This window comes from Mya arenaria, chromosome 8, assembly GCF_026914265.1.
Source record: "Mya arenaria isolate MELC-2E11 chromosome 8, ASM2691426v1".
Taxonomy (NCBI): domain Eukaryota; kingdom Metazoa; phylum Mollusca; class Bivalvia; order Myida; family Myidae; genus Mya; species Mya arenaria.
The window spans coordinates 9,229,749-9,248,361 of NC_069129.1; the positions used below are offsets into that span (position 1 = coordinate 9,229,749).

Below are 18,613 nucleotides of genomic sequence, written 5' to 3' on the forward strand. Positions count from 1 at the left end.
TGTAAGAGAAACCTTAAAAGAAAGGTTGTCAGTGACACTGAATTTAGATTTATGATGTTTATTTGACATTTACAGATATTCATTAAAGGTTTAATGAAGAGAGATATTTAGAAATAACTTTATTATTTGTGTTTTCTTAAGGAATGTAGAATAAAAAGTTAATTTAATATAATTATGTTTATCTCTTTTTGTGATATTTGGCTTGGATAGCCAGGGCTAGCTGCCCTTTTGTGATATTTGGCTTGGATAGCCAGGGCTAGCTGCCCTTTTGTGATATTTGGCTTGGCTAGCCAGGGCTAGCTGCCCTTTTGTGATATTTGGCTTGGATAGCCAGGGCTAGCTGCCCTTTTGTGATAGTTGGCTGGGATAGCAGGGGCTAGGTTAAGGCCGTTAGATGATATCTACCTGATATAGCTAGAGTTTGGGACCTTTTTATGATATTTAGCTTAGACAGCCAGGGTTGGGAGAACATTTTGTGATGTTAAGCATAGTAAGGGCAAAAACGCTTTTTGTGAGCGTTAGCTTAGATAACTCTGGATAAAGGTTTGGATAGTCAGAGCTAAAGGCCCATTTGTGGTATCTTGCTTCGGGCTAGAGTCTCTTTTGTGATATGTGATGTAAATAGTTAGTAAGACGCTCATTTCAGATATTTAGCTTTGATAGCTAGGGATAAAGACACTTTGTGATATAAAGTTTATATTATTAGGGATAGAGACCGTTTGTTATACTTAAGTTAGATGTTAAGTTATAGAGACAACACGTTTCTCGGGTTATATAGGTTGAAGACTGTCTTGAGGATTTCGATTTGGTACGGCCGCTTTTAAAGGTAGTATTTGTTTTTATTTTTAAATGCTATACATATTTATTTATTTTAAACATCAATTATAAGAAAATATATTACAATAATCGATTAAATAGTACCCTCTTTGTTTGTCTAGACATGTTCACCAAATACATTGCCAATTCCTAAACTGTTTGTGTTCTTGTATTTAGAGATTAGTGAATAATTAGTTTACTCACGTATTGAGTGAGTAAATACAATTATTTACGTTTCGAAAAATATATATACATTATTGATTTCATGAGATTGGTTCAAGTACCCGTGGTACTTCAGTATTCAGGTGGATTAGTTTGGCGCGACACGAGTAACATGATTTCCTCGTGTTTTTGTTGGTTATATGGGGAAAACTATTCTGTTTTCTTCACTCGAGGTTTTGTATTTGGTGACATTAGAAGGTATTTTACGATGTCTGAAAGTGAAGATATAAATTTGATAATATTTCCCGCCCATCCCATCCCTATTTTCAGGTTGAATTTGCTGTATCATGTGTTCTATTAATATGTATATTTATTTCATTTACAGTTCCACTGGGAGTGTCTTACATAAGTTAGTAACTTATTTGTTACGTTTATGATTTGAGATTCACCGTATATTAAGTTTCGTTTCAGTTGCATCATGGCGTTTTCTAAGATTCCTTTAAAAGTTGTTGCTGACTCTAAAGGTTAAGATCCAGATGTGCTTAGACGCTATTATCAATCTTCCAGCATCCGAATACTGTCTTTTCCTGGGTACATGTTCACCAAATACATTGCCAATTCCTAAACTGTTTGTGTTGTTGTATTTTGAGATTAGTGAATAATTAGTTTACTCACGTATTAAGTGAGTAAACAAAAATAATAATCAAACAACATTGATTTAAAAAAACAACAGCTTTATTTAAATTTTAAAAAAAAACACTATCAAATAAGGAAAAACAAATAAAAAAAGAAACAAAAATGTCCCGTACAAAATACCACAATCTTTCAACTATCACATGTTTCAGTCTCAGAATGAAGTATAACTTTGCGGCCATCATCTTCATAAACTCTTAAACAGACAAATATTAAAAGGCCTGCTATACTGATTTGTTTAAGCTAGATTACGAACACTGCTATAACTCTAAGCTGATAGAATTAAGCTTTAGTCCGATTTCCGAGCCGGGAACTAATTCTAGTGCTCGTTTAGAGCAGCATTTTCAAACAAAGTCAGTAACCATGGCTTAAGGCGATAAAAGAGTACTCATGCTCCCCGTACCCATCTCTCTACTGCCCCCACCCCTCCTCCCCCTGAATATTCGTCTCACGTGCAAGCTTAATCCTTTACACATACCGCCCTAGTACAGTTGCCATTCACCGCCGTTCCGTCCGCCTCGGCAGAAGCCTTCACGGTGAGACTATATGTCCCTGTAAGTGCCCGACTAACCCCATTGCCCTACTGTCATACCATATGTACCATACACCACAGTTTACCTACCCGTCCCAGTTATATACGCAAAAATACCGGTTACCTAACCTCATAATTGACCTGTCATTCCCCCTTCGAGTCCATTCCAATGCATGACCCGTACCATAGTTGACCTTCCCGTCCATGTCTATATCCGATCAAACCCCGGATACCTACCATCATAGTAGACACTACTTTTGAAGTTGACTTGCCCGTTAACGTCTTTATCCGCTCCGACCCCGGCTACCTACCGTAATCGTTGACCTGTCCGTCCATTTTTATATCCGCTCCAAGGTTTCAATTATTGACAAAAATGTCAATTCAGTGATATGTTCGAAAATGCAAAAATATTGTGCTTGCTTCCGATTGAAAGTATTTTTGTTTTGCGAGCGTTAAAACGTCGCATTGCGGCTCTTTCTCCATTGCGATCATTTGGGCGCATATTTGGTGTTTTACAACGTAAGATAAGGGGCGCGCGCTTGCTTTATCGGAGCTTTCAACATCAGATACAAAATTGATTTTATAACTTGAACATAGACATGAGCAACTTGGAAAATGGAATGTCGTTAAGTTGCAAATGTATTTTTAATGGCAGAATGTTCATTGTCATGAATAGGTTGTTCTGGGAAAACATAAGAATTAGATATTTTAAATTTATTTTACTTTCGATTTTGAAAAAGAAATTATTAAACTTCAGATTCCGATGATATGAAAGCTTGTACCGGTAAACGCTTATGACTGAATTTATGTATGTTAACAAGTTGGTTCTTACGGAATCCTATAAATGCCACCACGACCCCACTCCTCGCCTTATAAATTGACCAAGAAAACAACGCGACTTTTGTTTGTTCTGGTTTGTTTTTTTATTGCCCAAATGTTCATTCATACAAACATTTATAAATGACATAATGTTTGTTACATTTCGCATCTTTTTTCTTTTAAATTCGTAGTACTTTGCATAAGAAAACTATTGCGAGTTCATTCGAAGTTTGATGAAAAAAGATGCGATATTTGACATGTACTTCTGTGCATCTTTTTTTTAATAAGTCTGTTTGGGGAAAATAACGCGATCAATTTTGTTGCGAGGGTGCACTTTTTTCATTGAGTTCCTAGAAGTTTTACTTTATAGTCATCCTCGGCACCCCAGTGTATCATAACCTATGATAGACTGGGGTGCCGGGTATGCTTTATAATTAAAAGTACATGTACTGTTATAATAAGAAAAAAAGATGCAAGATTCGGGTAAACGTTTTTATCACGACTGTCTGGTGGTGCTTTGGCGCATCTTTTATCCATGATCGACTTGGTAGAGGAGAAGCTATATAAAGTACTGAAACATGGGGAATATTCATTATTTTAGTAAACAAATATCTGTTTTTTACATGGCGAGGTGCATGTTCGCGAAGTCCAAAAAAGGATTCAGTATAAAATACCGGTGTTCTCTCCAAATGCAAGACTGTTGGAACAATAACACACGCTATTTGGGCTTTTTTTTTAAACAAAACAGAATCAAGTACAGTATGTTTTTAAAGTTGTACAGAAAACAGTTAAATCCTACATTGAATAAGACACCAAATGGTATTTCAAACATTTTAGTCATAAAAAGAAAATTCGGAAAAAAAAAACTCAAAACAAAATAATTGAGATTGTATTTGTATTTTGTAACAATTTCCTCCTGTTTCAATTATTTCTTCTAAAAATCTCCGCCAAAATCGAAAAAAATGTACCCGTGGAGCATAGTTTCTTGAGCGTTTCTATGACATGAAATACCCTCGGGGCCAATGTTCTGCCAGTGGGTCTTTGCATAAATATTCACATATTTGCCAATCTGCAATTTGTCAATCAAAATGTTAGTCTGAATGAAGCTCTCACCAGATTTATTTTTGTAAAACAACAACATTTCAAAAATCACAATCTATCAAATAAGTGAATAATGTTTATTTTGTATAATATACAAAAATATAATGTCCTGTACGGAAATCACAATGTTCTCTTGGATCTCAGAATGATCGTCGAAGTATCACTTAGTGCTGGGTCATCATCTTCGTAAACTCTGAAAAAAAAGACTAAGTGTAATTTCACCTAGCATACTGATTTGTTTTAGCTTCACTCGTACTAGTGTTCGTTTTGACTCGATCAGAAATGATGTGTTCGATTAGACCGCTCTAACACGGACACCTACAATCATAGTTGGCCTGCCCGTCCCCGTCTACATCCGCTCTGACACGGACACCTACAATCATAGTTGGCCTGCCCGTCCCCGTCTACATCCGCTCCAACACGGACACCTACAATCATAGTTGGCCTGCCCGTCCCCGTCTACATCCGCTCTGACACGGACACCTACAATCATAGTTGGCCTGCGCGTCCCCGTCTACATCCGCTCCAACACGGACACCTACAATCATAGTTGGCCTGCCCGTCCCCGTCTACATCCGCTCTAACACGGACACCTACAATCATAGTTGGCCTGCCCGTCCCCGTCAACATCCGCTCCAACACGGACACCTACAATCATAGTTGGCCTGCCCGTCCCCGTCCACATCCGCTCCAACACGGACACCTAAATCATAGTTGGCCTGCCCATCCCCGTCCACATCCGCTCCAACACGGACACCTACAATCATAGTTGGCCTGCCCGTCCCCGTCTACATCCGCTCCAACACGGACACCTACAATCATAGTTGGCCTGCCCGTCCCCGTCTACATCCGCTCCAACACGGACACCTACAATCATAGTTGGCCTGCCCGTCCCCGTCTACATCCGCTCCAACACGGACACCTACAATCATAGTTGGCCTGCCCGTCCCCGTCTATATCCGCTCCAACACGGACACCTACAATCATAGTTGGCCTGCCCGTCCCCGTCTATATCCGCTCTCACACGGACACCTACAATCATAGTTGGCCTGCCCGTCCCCGTCTATATCCGCTCCAACACGGACACCTACAATCATAGTTGGCCTGCCCGTCACCGTCTATATCCGCTCTAACATGGACACCTACAATCATAGTTGGCCTGCCCGTCCCCGTCTTTATCCGCTCCAATCCCGACACCTACCATCACAATTGACCTGCCCGTCCCCGTCTATATCCGCTCCAACCCCGACACCTACCATCATAATTGGCCTGCCCGTCCCCGTCTTTATCCGCTCCAACCCCGACACCTACCCTCATAATTGGCCTCCCCGTCTTCGTCTATATCCGCTCCAACCCTGACACATACCCTCACAATTTACCTGCCCGTCCCCGTCTTTATCCGCTCCAATCCCGACACCTACCATCATAATTGGCCTGCCCGTCCCCGTCTATATCCGCTCCAACCCCGACACCTACCCTCATAATTGGCCTCCCCGTCTCGTCTATATCCGCTCCAACCCCGACACCTACCATCAAAATTGGCCTCCCCGTCTCGTCTATATCCGCTCCAATCCCGACACCTACCCTCATATTTGGCCTGCCCGTCCCCCTTTATATCCGCTCCAACCCCGACACCTACCCTCATACTTGGCCTCCCCGTCTCGTCTATATCCGCTCCAACCCCAACACCTACCATCAAAATTGACCTGCCCGTCTTCGTCTATATCCGCTCTAACACCGACACCTACCATCACAATTGGCCTGCCCGTTTCCGTCTATATCCGCTCCTGGCCCCGGGCAGCTACCATCATAATTGACCTGCCCGTCCCCGTCCATATCCACCCTAACCCCGACACCTACCATCATAGCTGACCTGCCTGTCTTCTATATTCGCTCCGGACACGAGCCTGCCCGCCCCCGTCTATAACCAGACAAACCCCAGGTTCCTACCCTCATAGTTGACCTGCCCGTCACCATCAATGTCCGCCTCCCGGACCATCTCGTCCACTTCCTCGTCCGTCAACTTCTCCCCAAGATTTGTCATAACGTGACGCAGCTCAGCAGCACTACAATGTTAACATCAAGATGTGATTAAAAATACTAAACGGTTTTCCACGTGATAATGCTCAATTAATTATAAACACGACTTTCAATGTCTCTGTGCAAAATAATAAACAAGTAAAAATAAACATGAACTCTACCAAACAAAATGTTTGATAATTGCCTAACTGAACAAAAAAACTATATTTATCACTTCACGGTGGCCCGACCGAATTGCTCAATTGCTCAGAATTCTGAGACGCCTAACTACTCCATTCCTTCAAACCATTATGGACCCACCCACCTGATGTATCCGTTTCCGTCTTTATCGAACACCCGAAACGCCTCCCTGATCTCCTCATCCTGGTCCACGTCCTTCATTTTTCGCGCCATCATCGTCAGAAACTCCGGGAAATCGATACTTCCGTTTCCTGTCAACAGACATAGCAATCGCGAAATAGCAGTGTATCTATGGAAATGCAAAGTCATTCACGTGAAAGATCATTCACGTACTGATCGTTAAAATATAAGGTAAACAGCTTATATACCCTCAGTGTCATGTCCTGCAGCTCGGCCTCGGTCGATTCTCTCTCCCAGGGAACACGTGACACAATATAACGCAACGCGTTAAAACATTACACCACATGACTGGCCGTCAGCGTCCACCTCGTTGGCTATGTCATTTAGCTCGGCTTCAGTATTGTACTTTTAAAATAACAACTCCTCGGCCATTTTTTTCGAAAACAACCTCAGATGTATGCCGGTACATCAGTTGAAATAATTCGTAAATGTTTGAATTATATCATTAATTAAATGTAGTGATTTAGCTTGTATTTATTGATCTAAGTTAAAACTACAGCCGACTTAAACATAACAATTTCGGAGTATGTAAACCGTCCATATACATCCGAGCTTGTTTTCGATAAAAATGACCGAGGAGTTCCAAATGAAAATGACCGAGCCGAACAAGAACTAGAAAATCACGCGTATAGCACAACGTGACTTACCGTCAGCGTCCACCTCGTTGATCATGTCCTGTAGCTCAGCCTCGGTAGGGTTTTGACCCAGGGACCTCATGACGGTTCCCAGTTCCTTTGTGGTGATGGTCCCATCTCCGTCCTTGTCAAACAGGCAGAATGCCTCCTTGAACTCTAAGAACAGACGGAAGGGCATATTTATAAACGTTTATTTCTTTGGCGAAAACAACCCCCGTAGCAACATCTTGGCTATTAATTGTTTTCGAGTATTATGTTGGTAGTCATGATTAATACGTTCGGGGTGACTAGTACATGTATAGAGAGACTCGCGTCAACAGTCTATATAATGGTTTAGTAAAGTAAAATAAACAATAATAATAAAAAATAATTAAGTATAAAACATGCACGGGTTTGCTTAATTGTTTGGAAATACATGCCATATAAAGTGAATAGTAGTTTATTTATATTTCTGGCATAACTTTTTTCAGTTGATATGATAAATAGTTAAAACACTTACCGGCGATTTGTTCTTCAGTCAAATTCTCTGCCTATAATAAACAAAGTATTCATCATGGTACAAAACGTGAAAGTCTTGCTGATCTATACCCACATTTTAGGGTGTCAGTTTTGAAAACTGTACCATTTATAGCCATTGATAAAAGGACTGACCCGAGACTCTCACTACGGACTCAAAAAAGAGCTATAAGGTTTAAAAAGAAAGAAAAAGTAAACAATTAAACAAGAGCGAAAAAGTTTAAATTCGTGTGTTTTTAGCATGCAACGGCCTGAATATAAATAGGGTTTCCGCGAGGCAGCAACATTGTAGACACGGGAATGAACTCATGCGGCTGTCTCAGCCGACTTTCCCTTGCATAGGATTAAGACGCGGAACGCTTCGTATCTTACACCTTTAGCCACACATCCCCTACTAGTGGCGTAAGGATGTTTACACATTATACGTGGAAATTTATATATTTTCTTCCTTTATTTATATTTTTCATTTTGTAAAATCAAATTATTAATTTCGGTCTCTTATAAACTCCAATGTACATTATCCATAAAATCTACAAAATCATCATAACTTATATAAACGTATAGTAGTAATCAATATATTTACCATATTGATGAAGATGTCACTTTGATGATCTATCCGAAAATGCCAATAAATGCTTGATTTCGATTGAAAGTATTTTTTATTGATAACTAATGAACCACGCACTGAGCGCTTGAATAATGTCGCATTGCGGCACTTTTTGCAATGCGGTATATGGGGCATATATTTGAGGTTTAACAAAATAACCCTGACGAATTGTGGCTGGCAGAATCGAAGCATTGAACATCAGCTACAAACTTGATAGTTAACCTTTAACAAAGACAAGATGAAATTGGTCAAGTGAAATGTCGTTCCGTTGCATAGGTAGATGGACTAATTATTTTGATGAAATGTATCCACTGTAATGACAAGTTTGATATGTCCATGTCATACCCCATGTATCCGGCTTAGATGAGACACTGCCCAATGACCGACCGAGTTTTGATAACGGAATGTTCAGTGTTCTACCCAGTGCTAATGAGAGACTGTCCTACGACCCACCCAGAGACTGTACAATTTTGTAAGTTTTGATGAGAGACTGTCCTACGACCCACCCAGAGACTGTACAATTTTGTAAGTTTTGATGAGAGACTGTCCAATTACTAACCTAGTTTTGATAAGAGACTGTCAGATGAGCTACTCAGTTTTGATGAGAGAATATTCAATGTACTACCCAGTTTTATTAGGGAATGTTTAATGTAATACCCAGTTTTATGAGGGAATGTTCAATGTAATACCCAGTTTTATGAGGGAATGTTCAATGTACTACCCAGTTTTATGAGGGAATGTTCAATGTACTACCCAGTTTTATGAGGGAATGTTCAATGTACTACCCAGTTTTATGAGGGAATGTTCAATGTAATACCCAGTTTTATGAGGGAATGTTCAATGAACTACCCAGTTATATGAGGGAATGTTCAATGTACTACCCAGTTTTATGAGGGAATGTTCAATGAACTACCCAGTTTTATGAGGCAATGTACTATCCAGTTTTATGAGGGAATGTTCAATGTACTACCCAGTTTTATGAGGGAATGTTCAATGTAATACCAAGTGTAATAAGGGAATGTTCTATGTAATATCCAGTTTTATGAGGGAATGTTCAATGTACTAACCAGTTTTATGAGGGAATGTTCAATGAACTACCCAGTTTTATGAGGGAATGTTCAATGTACTACCCAGTTTGATGAGGGAATGTTCAATGTACTACCCTATTTTTTTGAGGGAATGTTCAATGTAATACCAAGTGTAATAAGGGAATGTTCTATGTAATATCCAGTTTTATGAGGGAATGTTCAATGTACTACCCAGTTTTATGAGGGAATGTTCAATGTACTACCCAGTTTTATGAGGGAATGTTCAATGTACTACCCAGTTGTATGAGGGAATGTTCAATGTAATACCAAGTGTAATAAGGGAATGTTCTATGTAATATCCAGTTTTATGAGGGAATGTTCAATGTACTACCCAGTTTTATGAGGGAATGTTCAATGTACTACCCAGTTTTATGAGGGAATGTTCAATGTACTACCCAGTTTTATGAGGGAATGTTCAATATACTACCCAGTTTTATGAGGGAATGTTCAATGTACTACCCAGTTTTATGAGGGAATGTTCAATGTACTACCCAGTTTTATGAGGGAATGTTCAATGTACTACCCAGTTTTATGAGGGAATGTTCAATATACTACCCAGTTTTATGAGGGAATGTTCAATGTACTACCCAGTTTTATGAGGGAAAATTCAATGTACTACCCAGTTTTATGAGGGAATGTTCAATGTACTACCCAGTTTTATGAGGGAATGTTCAATATACTACCCAGTTTTATGAGGGAATGTTCAATGTACTACCCAGTTTTATGAGGGAATGTTCAATGTACTACCCAGTTTTATGAGGGAATGTTCAATGTAATACCAAGTCTAATGAAGGAATGTTCGATGTACTATCCAGTTTTATGAGGGAATGTTCAATGTACTACCCAATTTTTTTGGCTGTTTTCAAAGTTGGCAAGTTTTGTAGTTACATTGTTTGTGCGGCTCAAACACCCCATAGCCTCAAAGTTACCAAGCGCAATCAAACATGCGCCGTTATAATATCTGGTAACATTTTCCCACATTTGAAAAGGTGAATCAAATATACCACAGTACAAGATAAAGCGTGCAGGATCCAAATCCAGACTTACATCAGCTGTTTTGTTTAGTAACCCTGTTGCACCGCAACGCATGCGATTCTAGCGGTGAACATATCGCAAACATAGACACAGGGCTGGACATCTACAATATAGCGCCGGTTAAAAACCGCTATATTTTGACAATAAAATCACAAATTAGATTAAATTGATGTTTTGATGTATTCTTCCCATTGTACTCACTATATTAAAATTAATTACCAGGTTAAATATGTACGTTTGCAGAATAGTGACACTGGAAGTTTACTCTGTGAAATTATTCGGTAACCATCAGGTGCACTTGGTTCACCAATACTTACTGCATGCGTGATTAACCAATTTTCGAGCTCTTTTAAAATTTGTTACGCGATGGATAGACTGTATAGACTGTATAGAAATAAGACATAATTAACACATTCACATGGTCACGGACCTATAAACTTCGTGTATAGGATTGTGCCTGGGACTATATACAAGTTCTTTACGTTTTGGTTTCTAGCACATTCAAAAGCAACTTTGTATGGAGAATAAGAGTTTACGTGTAACCTAGTTTACACAATCTGAAAGGGTTTTTTACGCAGTGTCTGCCTTTTTAATTTAAGGGATATTATAAGCTTTATATCTGTGTAAAACAATGATCACCAGAAATGATGATAGTGCTCAGTACTTGAACTGTATCAAGCATCGCCATATAGCGCTCAAATTATATCTAAATTCAATCATTCCGTGAATTGAGGCAATGCCAATTCTTCAGACACGACACTGACAGCCGCTTCAAAAATATCATCTGTGGTGCGTACTAAGCCCCAAACACACACAACTCCGTACGATAACAGCGCTGGGTCTTAGTCTACAGTAGGCGGTTTAGAGGCACTGCACCGATAGCCTAGTATTTGAGCATTCGCTTACGTTCGTAAGATCGTGGTTCAAACCCCGGCCGTGTCTTACCCGATACTGAAATACGTTCAAATATGGCACCAGTAGCTATGGCGCTTGGCATTAAAGAGTGCAGCACTTGGAAGATGGTTTACTCAATACTGGTTTAAACACAGGAAAGTCATTCCCCGTGTATCAGTGATTTACAAAAAGCAAGGATATCGCCACCGGACTCTTTGTTTCTGTAAATCTTTTTATACATGTATTTGACTCGAAATTGCCCTCAAATCTATCTCGTGTGACGGCGGGGACAAGCTTTAATGCAATCAATGGAAACAGACAGACCTTCATTAACTTCTACAGACATTGACGGTTTAGGGGCTTTATTAATTCTCTGTAAGAAGGAATTTAGCGGGCGGAATAAAAACATCGTCAATGGCGCTGCTGGTCTATAGTAGAGCACACTATATTTATTAATACACAGTTTAATTTAACAACTGTCCGGAAATACAAATGTCAATTGCCAAATACTTCTAAGCATGACAAAGATACAGTCCGGATAAGTTCAAATATATTGAGTTTTTAGGAGAACATGTTGATCAAGTTTCAAAATCATTCAATGTAGGACATTTATAATACGGACAAGCAATTTGACCATTGGCACTTAAAAATGACCATGACCTATAACCTGCGACTTGCTCGAGGCATGGGATACCAGCTTAGGTTTTTGAGCACAATTATGTTAAATACATGAAAAACATATAACACCCTGTTGGTATCACCCCGCACGTGACCTTAACCTATCTACCAGTTAAATCTGAGGAACAATACACCTATCGTAAATGTGAACATGCGTGCCACGATATTTCACAATATTTACATTCGCACATGATTTTATGTACGATTAATATTGCGATCTTTGTGCATGCACCGATCGACCTTTCGTGACCTCTGTATGCTGAGTTTCGTATGAAAGCAACGCTCTGATTGGACGCTAATGAATCCCCGCAAATAGAGATTTTACTACGATCTACTTCATGCCGAAATATAGTAACACACATGTACAATTAAATGCCGTCTTGTTTACATGTTTCCTATGGTGTTCATTCACCTGGGTCATGCATTCAAAAAATCTAGATAATGTGAATATAAGGATTGATTCTTATTTTCGTGCGTTTAGGCAGTACGAACGCTCGGCCGCTATTATACAATTTAAGGGCGCTTCATGCATTTGCAGAATCGCAGCCAAGCGTTTATACTGCATGAACGCACGAACAATAAAAAAAATCCTAAATCTTTAAAATATCTTCATAAGAAATAAGTAATAAGCTGATGAACGCAGTAGCATCTACTTTATAATTTTTCGATAACCTGTTCGGGGTATGCATTAAAAAATATATTTATATGTTGTACAAAGTGTTATATCATTTATGTGCATGCATAGCAATCACAATTACAATAATTTGAGTAACACATAGTTATACAACACATGTAAAACACCTTTTTGCTAAATGAACAAGGCTCTATTTCTAATCTTGAACATAACAATACGGACTCTCATCTCATCAATAAACATCTTGACAACAGCTTTATCAGTTTTGCTTGTACGTTATGCATAAAACAATAACAACAGTTATCATAATGTTTTAAACATAAAATTGTTAAACACCACTCAGGGCACTACTGACCTGTTTACAATGTGTGAAGTACATGTAGTATTTAAAAGAAGTTTAGGTGGTCAAGAATTTATCCCCCGAAAAGGCACACTTTTGTGAATAAAACTGAATTTATAATATTGAAATAATCTTATACTCAGACTGATTGGGTCAAATTGATTCTATTCTAGGCGCCAGGCTTCAATCTGCCTTCCAAGCAATAAAAAAACATCCTATAGTTTCTAAGACCATTCTAAGCGGATTTCCTTAGTCGGTTAAAAAGCTTACACAGGCTTATGTTGTACTTGTTGCTATCTTGCAGACTCAAAATAAATCTGATCTGAAAAAAATAATGGTAAAGTCGTATAATTTTCCTTGACTCTGTGTATAAATGTCTGCTCCTTAAATCTCAGTTTTTGGCTCAACTTCTAATTTGTAATTGTTTGTTATGTTTAAAATTTGTCTGACTGACGATGACGCTAAAAATATAATCAATCTTGCATGACCTTACATGAATTGAATTTATCTGGTTTAATAGTTGAAAAAAATAAGTGTATGTCATCATAGGAAAGATCAGTGTTCTGTATATGACATACTAAATGGGATTTGTATTTCGTTGTTCTCGTTGCTTAGAAGATCGTCAAAGTACACAAAATAATAATCTGGTTTTTCTTCAGAAATCTGTAGTTGGCGACCACAACTGTATTTTCTATGAATCTCTACAGCCACTTTCGAATGAAACAATCTAGCACATCCATCGCACATGAATCTACCTCTCGTATATGTGTGCAGTATCGAGTGATTATCAATGTTTACAATACCAGCTTTGGCGCAATACTGACAAAAATTATTTACACTTTTACACCTTCTATGTCTTATTGTATATTGATAATGTGTTTTCTTATGTTTCTGAAGATTAAACATAAAGCTAAAAACTCTTGAACAGAAAGGGCATTTAAATACTTTTTCATTACTATGTTGCTCCATATGCTTGGATAAATTTGCAGTATTCAGGTATTTTCTAGGGCAATTTGGACAGTGGAAGAACTGATACTCCTCTTGTTTGTAGTCATCTTTATGGCCTATCACATGAACTATACGTTTGCCTCCCTGAAATCTAACTTTAATCACTTTCAACTTGTCCCCTTCCTGGGCCAAAGTTGATTCAACAACATCATTTATTCCTTCCGCCACATTTTCAGTCTGGTTTTCAAAGTCGTCATCATCAGATTCTTCAATGCCTTCATCCATGATCTCATTTTGGTCTTCATCTGAGTTGTAGAATTCAACATAGTCATCTGGTTCATGCTGCTTAATGTTAGCCTCTGTCAAAAGAACATCATTTGGAACCTTTCTGTAGTGCCATCTCAGATTGTCAATATTTGTATCAACATGTGTCTCTGTAAAACCATCAGTTTCAATGACTTCATCAACAAATCTTCTTTTAAATTCTACATGTTTTCCTGAGCGCACAGCCTTGACATAAGTCATTTCTTGGCCTTTTGGCATAGTCATAGGAACGTGTACTCCAAGAATGTGTTTTTCAAGCAACTTCTCTGTACCAAAGATTTGTCCACAGTTCACTACCTCACATGAGAACTTGGGTAATTCTTCCCTAGGAATATGATACAATGCTAAATGTATTAAGTAATCTTCTTCAAAGCTATATGTTGCTCTACAGTATTTGCAACTGTACAGCAAATTTTCCTCCTTTATCATACTTTCCATAATTACAACTTTTGGCACTTCTCCAGCTTTACCTGTGTTTCTTACAACTATTGCTTCATGGCCATCTTCCATGGCTCTGTTTAGCAGTGATATTAGTTTTCCTGATGTGGCACTACTTGTGTTGTGATCTGGCGTTCTCATATCAACATTGTTCAGTCTATCAATATGCGACAATCTAACTGCTTCCTTTTTCTCCTTTATTTTTCTCTGTTTCTGTTCATTTAACACTCGTTCACAAAACTTTTTCTCCCCTTCTTTAGACATATTTGCAGGGTGATATACATTGCCGAAGTCATCCATATGATCTTGCACTGCATCTTGTGTGTCAAAACATTCAAAACAGAAGCCACACCTATACCTGTCTCTGTTATCAGGCTCATGTTTTTCCATTTTATGGCCACGCATTTCTTTTATAGTCCTTAATGCCATCTTGCAAGTGTGACAAAAATAACCCTCCAATCTGCTTCCAGTTATAAGAGGGTATTTCTCACCATAGCCCTGTCTTGTGTTTTCTATAACAACTTTTATTTTTTTGGCATCAATCGACACAACTTTTGTTTTAAATGGTAGAACATCAGTATTTTGTTCTGAAACTAATTTAGGATGGACTGGAGTACCTTTCCTCTTGTAACTTGATGCGGGTGCAATATTCATCTTTTGAGACATTGATTTATTATTCTTGATTGAATCATCATGTGCAAAAGCCTTAAAATAATCTGCATTGATTGTCATGGAAACAGGACTAGAAATTCCAGGGCTTTTATTACTGGTAGGTTCTTTAAGCCTTCCATTTTGTATATTTTCTGAATTTTGATTAGTTTGTCTGTTAAATGGCTTTGCAATAATCATCTTAGGCCCATTTTCTATCATCAAACCTTTTTCTCCTGACCTGGGTACAGTTGTCCCAAAAGCCTGAACCACATGTTCTTTTGGCTGAACCAGATGAACTTTCGTTGCACTTTTACTTTTTCCTTTAATTTCAAGCGGCTCTTGTTTCACTTTTTCCAACGAGAACAAAGAATTCATTTTATTGACAGCATTGTGACTAGGAATTGTCATTGGACTGATAAGTTTCTTGTCTGCTGATTGTAGAACACTGTCAGGCTTTGCCAACTTCTCTTGATCATGATAAGCCTTGTGTTTAAACAACTGTTCCACAGAGTTGAAGGAAATATCACAAATCCTGCACACAATTGAGGTCATTTGTGCCATTCTTGATTATTAAACTGAAAATAGACATTAAAAAGGTTTAGTTCTGCTGTTCAATACATGTTAAAGCAAGTGGTTTTATGAATACCTAATAATCTTTTAAATGGCATTAAACATTTCATTTAACTATTAAGAACTGTGACTCAATATTGGTATAGGATGGATTTGTGCAATTGGGAAAAATGTAGACTGGATTGCTTGGGAATGGGAGCCAATATTTGACAGCAATCAACCCAAACCATAAACAGGACCTTACAGCTATAACTTTTTCCCAGCAACGAGTAAAAATTGTAAAAAGACTCCTAACGTGATGTATAGAGTCACACTAACTCAATCAGTATCTGCTACAACACAGCTGTGTTTGACACCCTTTGCCCCCCCCCCCCCTGAATGGTTGCTACAGCCACCTTGAATATGTCACAGGGTGGGATAGTGATAATATGGTTTGGCAAGCTGCTCCAAAGTTTAACTGACAGAGAAAAAAGTGAAAATGATAGTCAGTAATTACTTGGAATTTTCTAAAAGTGGGTACTCAGACTGGTATTGGTGTCTAGATATAGGATAGCATATTAATTGCAACATGATGATGGTATTTATGTAAAGCATTATGAGTTGCAAATCAAAAATTCAATGTTCAAGTGAGCGCCAACTTTCCTGCATTTTTGTAACACTGGAGAGGAGAGAAGTCATGTTCTACCCAACAGATAGTCAGACATTGAACCATTTTAATACTATTGCTATCTGAATTTTTTTGTGGGTGCCAAATTGTACTAGTATATTCTAGCTGTGGCCGGACGAGGGTTTTAAAGCTGCGCTCTCACAAATTGGTCGTTTTGACAACTTTTAAAAAAAAATCTTGGAACAAGCTAATTTATGTGAAAATGCATGGAAACCAGTCATATAAGATTGCTGACAAAAATTAGATCACAGATTTTTATTATTGAAGTCCAAAAATTGATGTTTATGCATTTTTCTTAAACCTTAGAACACTTTAAGCCATAAAACATTAATTTTAGAATAGAAATATGAATATCTCCGATCTCATATTTTGTCAGCAGTCTTTTATGACTACATGTAGTTTGCAGATATTTACGCAAAAATTTGCTCATTCTAAGACAAAAATTTAAAAAAAATGTAAAAATGGTATATCTGTGAGAGTGCATTTTTAAAAGCTAATGTCATGACACTCTCTTTTTTGTTTTTTACATCTCTTTTCTAATTTCATAAGTATTTTTTCCATTGGTGGTTTTGAAATATGATTGTTCCAGCTGAGGTCAGGGAATATAAATTCACACCAAGATATTTAGCACTGGAAACTGACTCTATGAATGATTTGGTCAAGAAGTAAATACTGATTCCAGAATAATGATGTTCCTTGTAATGTGCAAAACTTGGAATTTGGTGAGAATAAAATCCATATCCCAATCATTTTCCAATTGTTCGAGGTCATTTAGAAGGAAATATATCACATTCAGAAGAATTTATGGCGAGATACATGACAGTATCATAAAATGAATGCAAACTTTGGGTTTTTGTTTTTTTTATAAATTAAGAAACAAGCAGTTGTTTTTTTTTACTTTTTTGTGAAACAGCCCATGCATTTTCTTTTGAAATTTTAGCGCGTTAAAGTTTAAAATTGTGAAAAATTAACAAAACATAAAAATCTTAGTACTGACGTACAATAGTGTTATACTCAAACATACAGCCTGATTTAAGTGTCTGTATTTACATTAAAAGGATAATAGACACCAATGAAACTTTGATAATTGCATATTTATCAAATGCAAAGAGTTACAGATAACAGCTTTGTAGATTCTTGATTTACAACTTTAACTTCCTATTCCTGTATGATTTGAAACTTGAGTTTCAATTTTTTCTGACCTTGAGGTACAGTGTTTGGGTCAGGAAGAATTGGTGTAATGACACCTGCACAAGGTTTATGATCAGGTTGAAGAGACGACTGACTTGACTGTGTGGATAAAGTATAGGGTTGAAGAGACAGAGTTGACTGTGTGAGTTCATTTTCAATTAAGGGCACACAATTGGATGTGGATGTGGAACACGAAAGAGAACTGATGACACATTTGGGAATCACAACGGTCATTTGTAAATGTCATCTGTTTAAAGGCGGAAAATATTGTTGGTGTACCGGCAGCGTGGATCTTTTTTAATATTTTTCTGATAATACTTGCCATTGTTTTACATTTTGCCGATAAATATCAATTTGTTTACAGATTTTGCTGTGTCATTTTGCTCCGTGAGACTGAGCGCTTTACTTAGGAGTGTTAACTTGATAGCATTTTTGGCGATGGTGAAAAGGCCGATATTCGGCGTCAAATTGTTAGTAAAAAAATCACTGACAAGGGACCCAGTATAGAGCCCTGGGGTACACCAGATGTGATGAGTACTACTTCAGGCAGATCACCACAGCAGAACACAGAATCTATCTATCTATCTATCTATCTATCTATCTATCTATCTATCTATCTATCTATCTGTCTGTCTGATTTCCGTGAAGAGGAAATGCCTAAGACCACTTGAGAACCTGTGGACCTGAAGTTTGAAGTGGAGTTTCACTTTCAGGTACACAACAAGGATGAGAAGAAGTGTATACATAAGTATTCGTAGCAAATATAATTATTGATATGGCTTTACGTTTGGCTTACCAGAAACGCTACTCTTAATATGTAGACTTTATACTTCTAAACATATCTGAAGCACATATTTCTAAGCTAGTATTTAAA

At 38.0% G+C, this 18,613-nt stretch overlaps 2 protein-coding genes across 2 annotated transcripts; both read right to left on the minus strand.

Moving 5' to 3' along the window:
* Positions 1-4,123: 4,123 nt before the first annotated feature.
* Positions 4,124-8,346, minus strand: LOC128245084 (calmodulin-A-like). Its single transcript, XM_052963300.1, has 6 exons — positions 8,258-8,346; positions 7,658-7,688; positions 7,171-7,314; positions 6,468-6,594; positions 6,074-6,189; positions 4,124-4,316 (listed from the first exon to the last, which is right to left on the minus strand). The coding sequence occupies exons 1-6, from the start codon at positions 8,258-8,260 to the stop codon at positions 4,288-4,290; spliced, it is 450 nt and encodes a 149-aa protein (XP_052819260.1). The 5' UTR covers positions 8,261-8,346; the 3' UTR covers positions 4,124-4,287.
* Positions 8,347-11,727: 3,381 nt separating this feature from the next.
* LOC128245075 (zinc finger protein 236-like) lies at positions 11,728-18,613 on the minus strand. Its single transcript, XM_052963277.1, has 2 exons — positions 18,536-18,613; positions 11,728-15,886 (listed from the first exon to the last, which is right to left on the minus strand). The coding sequence occupies exon 2, from the start codon at positions 15,870-15,872 to the stop codon at positions 13,506-13,508; it is 2,367 nt and encodes a 788-aa protein (XP_052819237.1). The 5' UTR covers positions 15,873-15,886; positions 18,536-18,613; the 3' UTR covers positions 11,728-13,505.

What these genes read in the sequence shown, in the direction of transcription:
- LOC128245084 (XM_052963300.1), bottom strand. An exon ending in GACTGAAGAACAAATCGCCG is followed by an intron (nt 7,315 to 7,657) that starts GTAAGTGTTTTA and finishes GTCTGTTCTTAG; the next exon opens with AGTTCAAGGAGGCATTCTGC. An exon ending in GACGGAAACGGATACATCAG is followed by an intron (nt 6,190 to 6,467) that starts GTGGGTGGGTCC and finishes TTAACATTGTAG; the next exon opens with TGCTGCTGAGCTGCGTCACG.
- LOC128245075 (XM_052963277.1), bottom strand. Translation starts at nt 15,872, where the DNA reads ATGGCACAAATGACCTCAATTGTGTGCAGGATTTGTGATATTTCCTTC.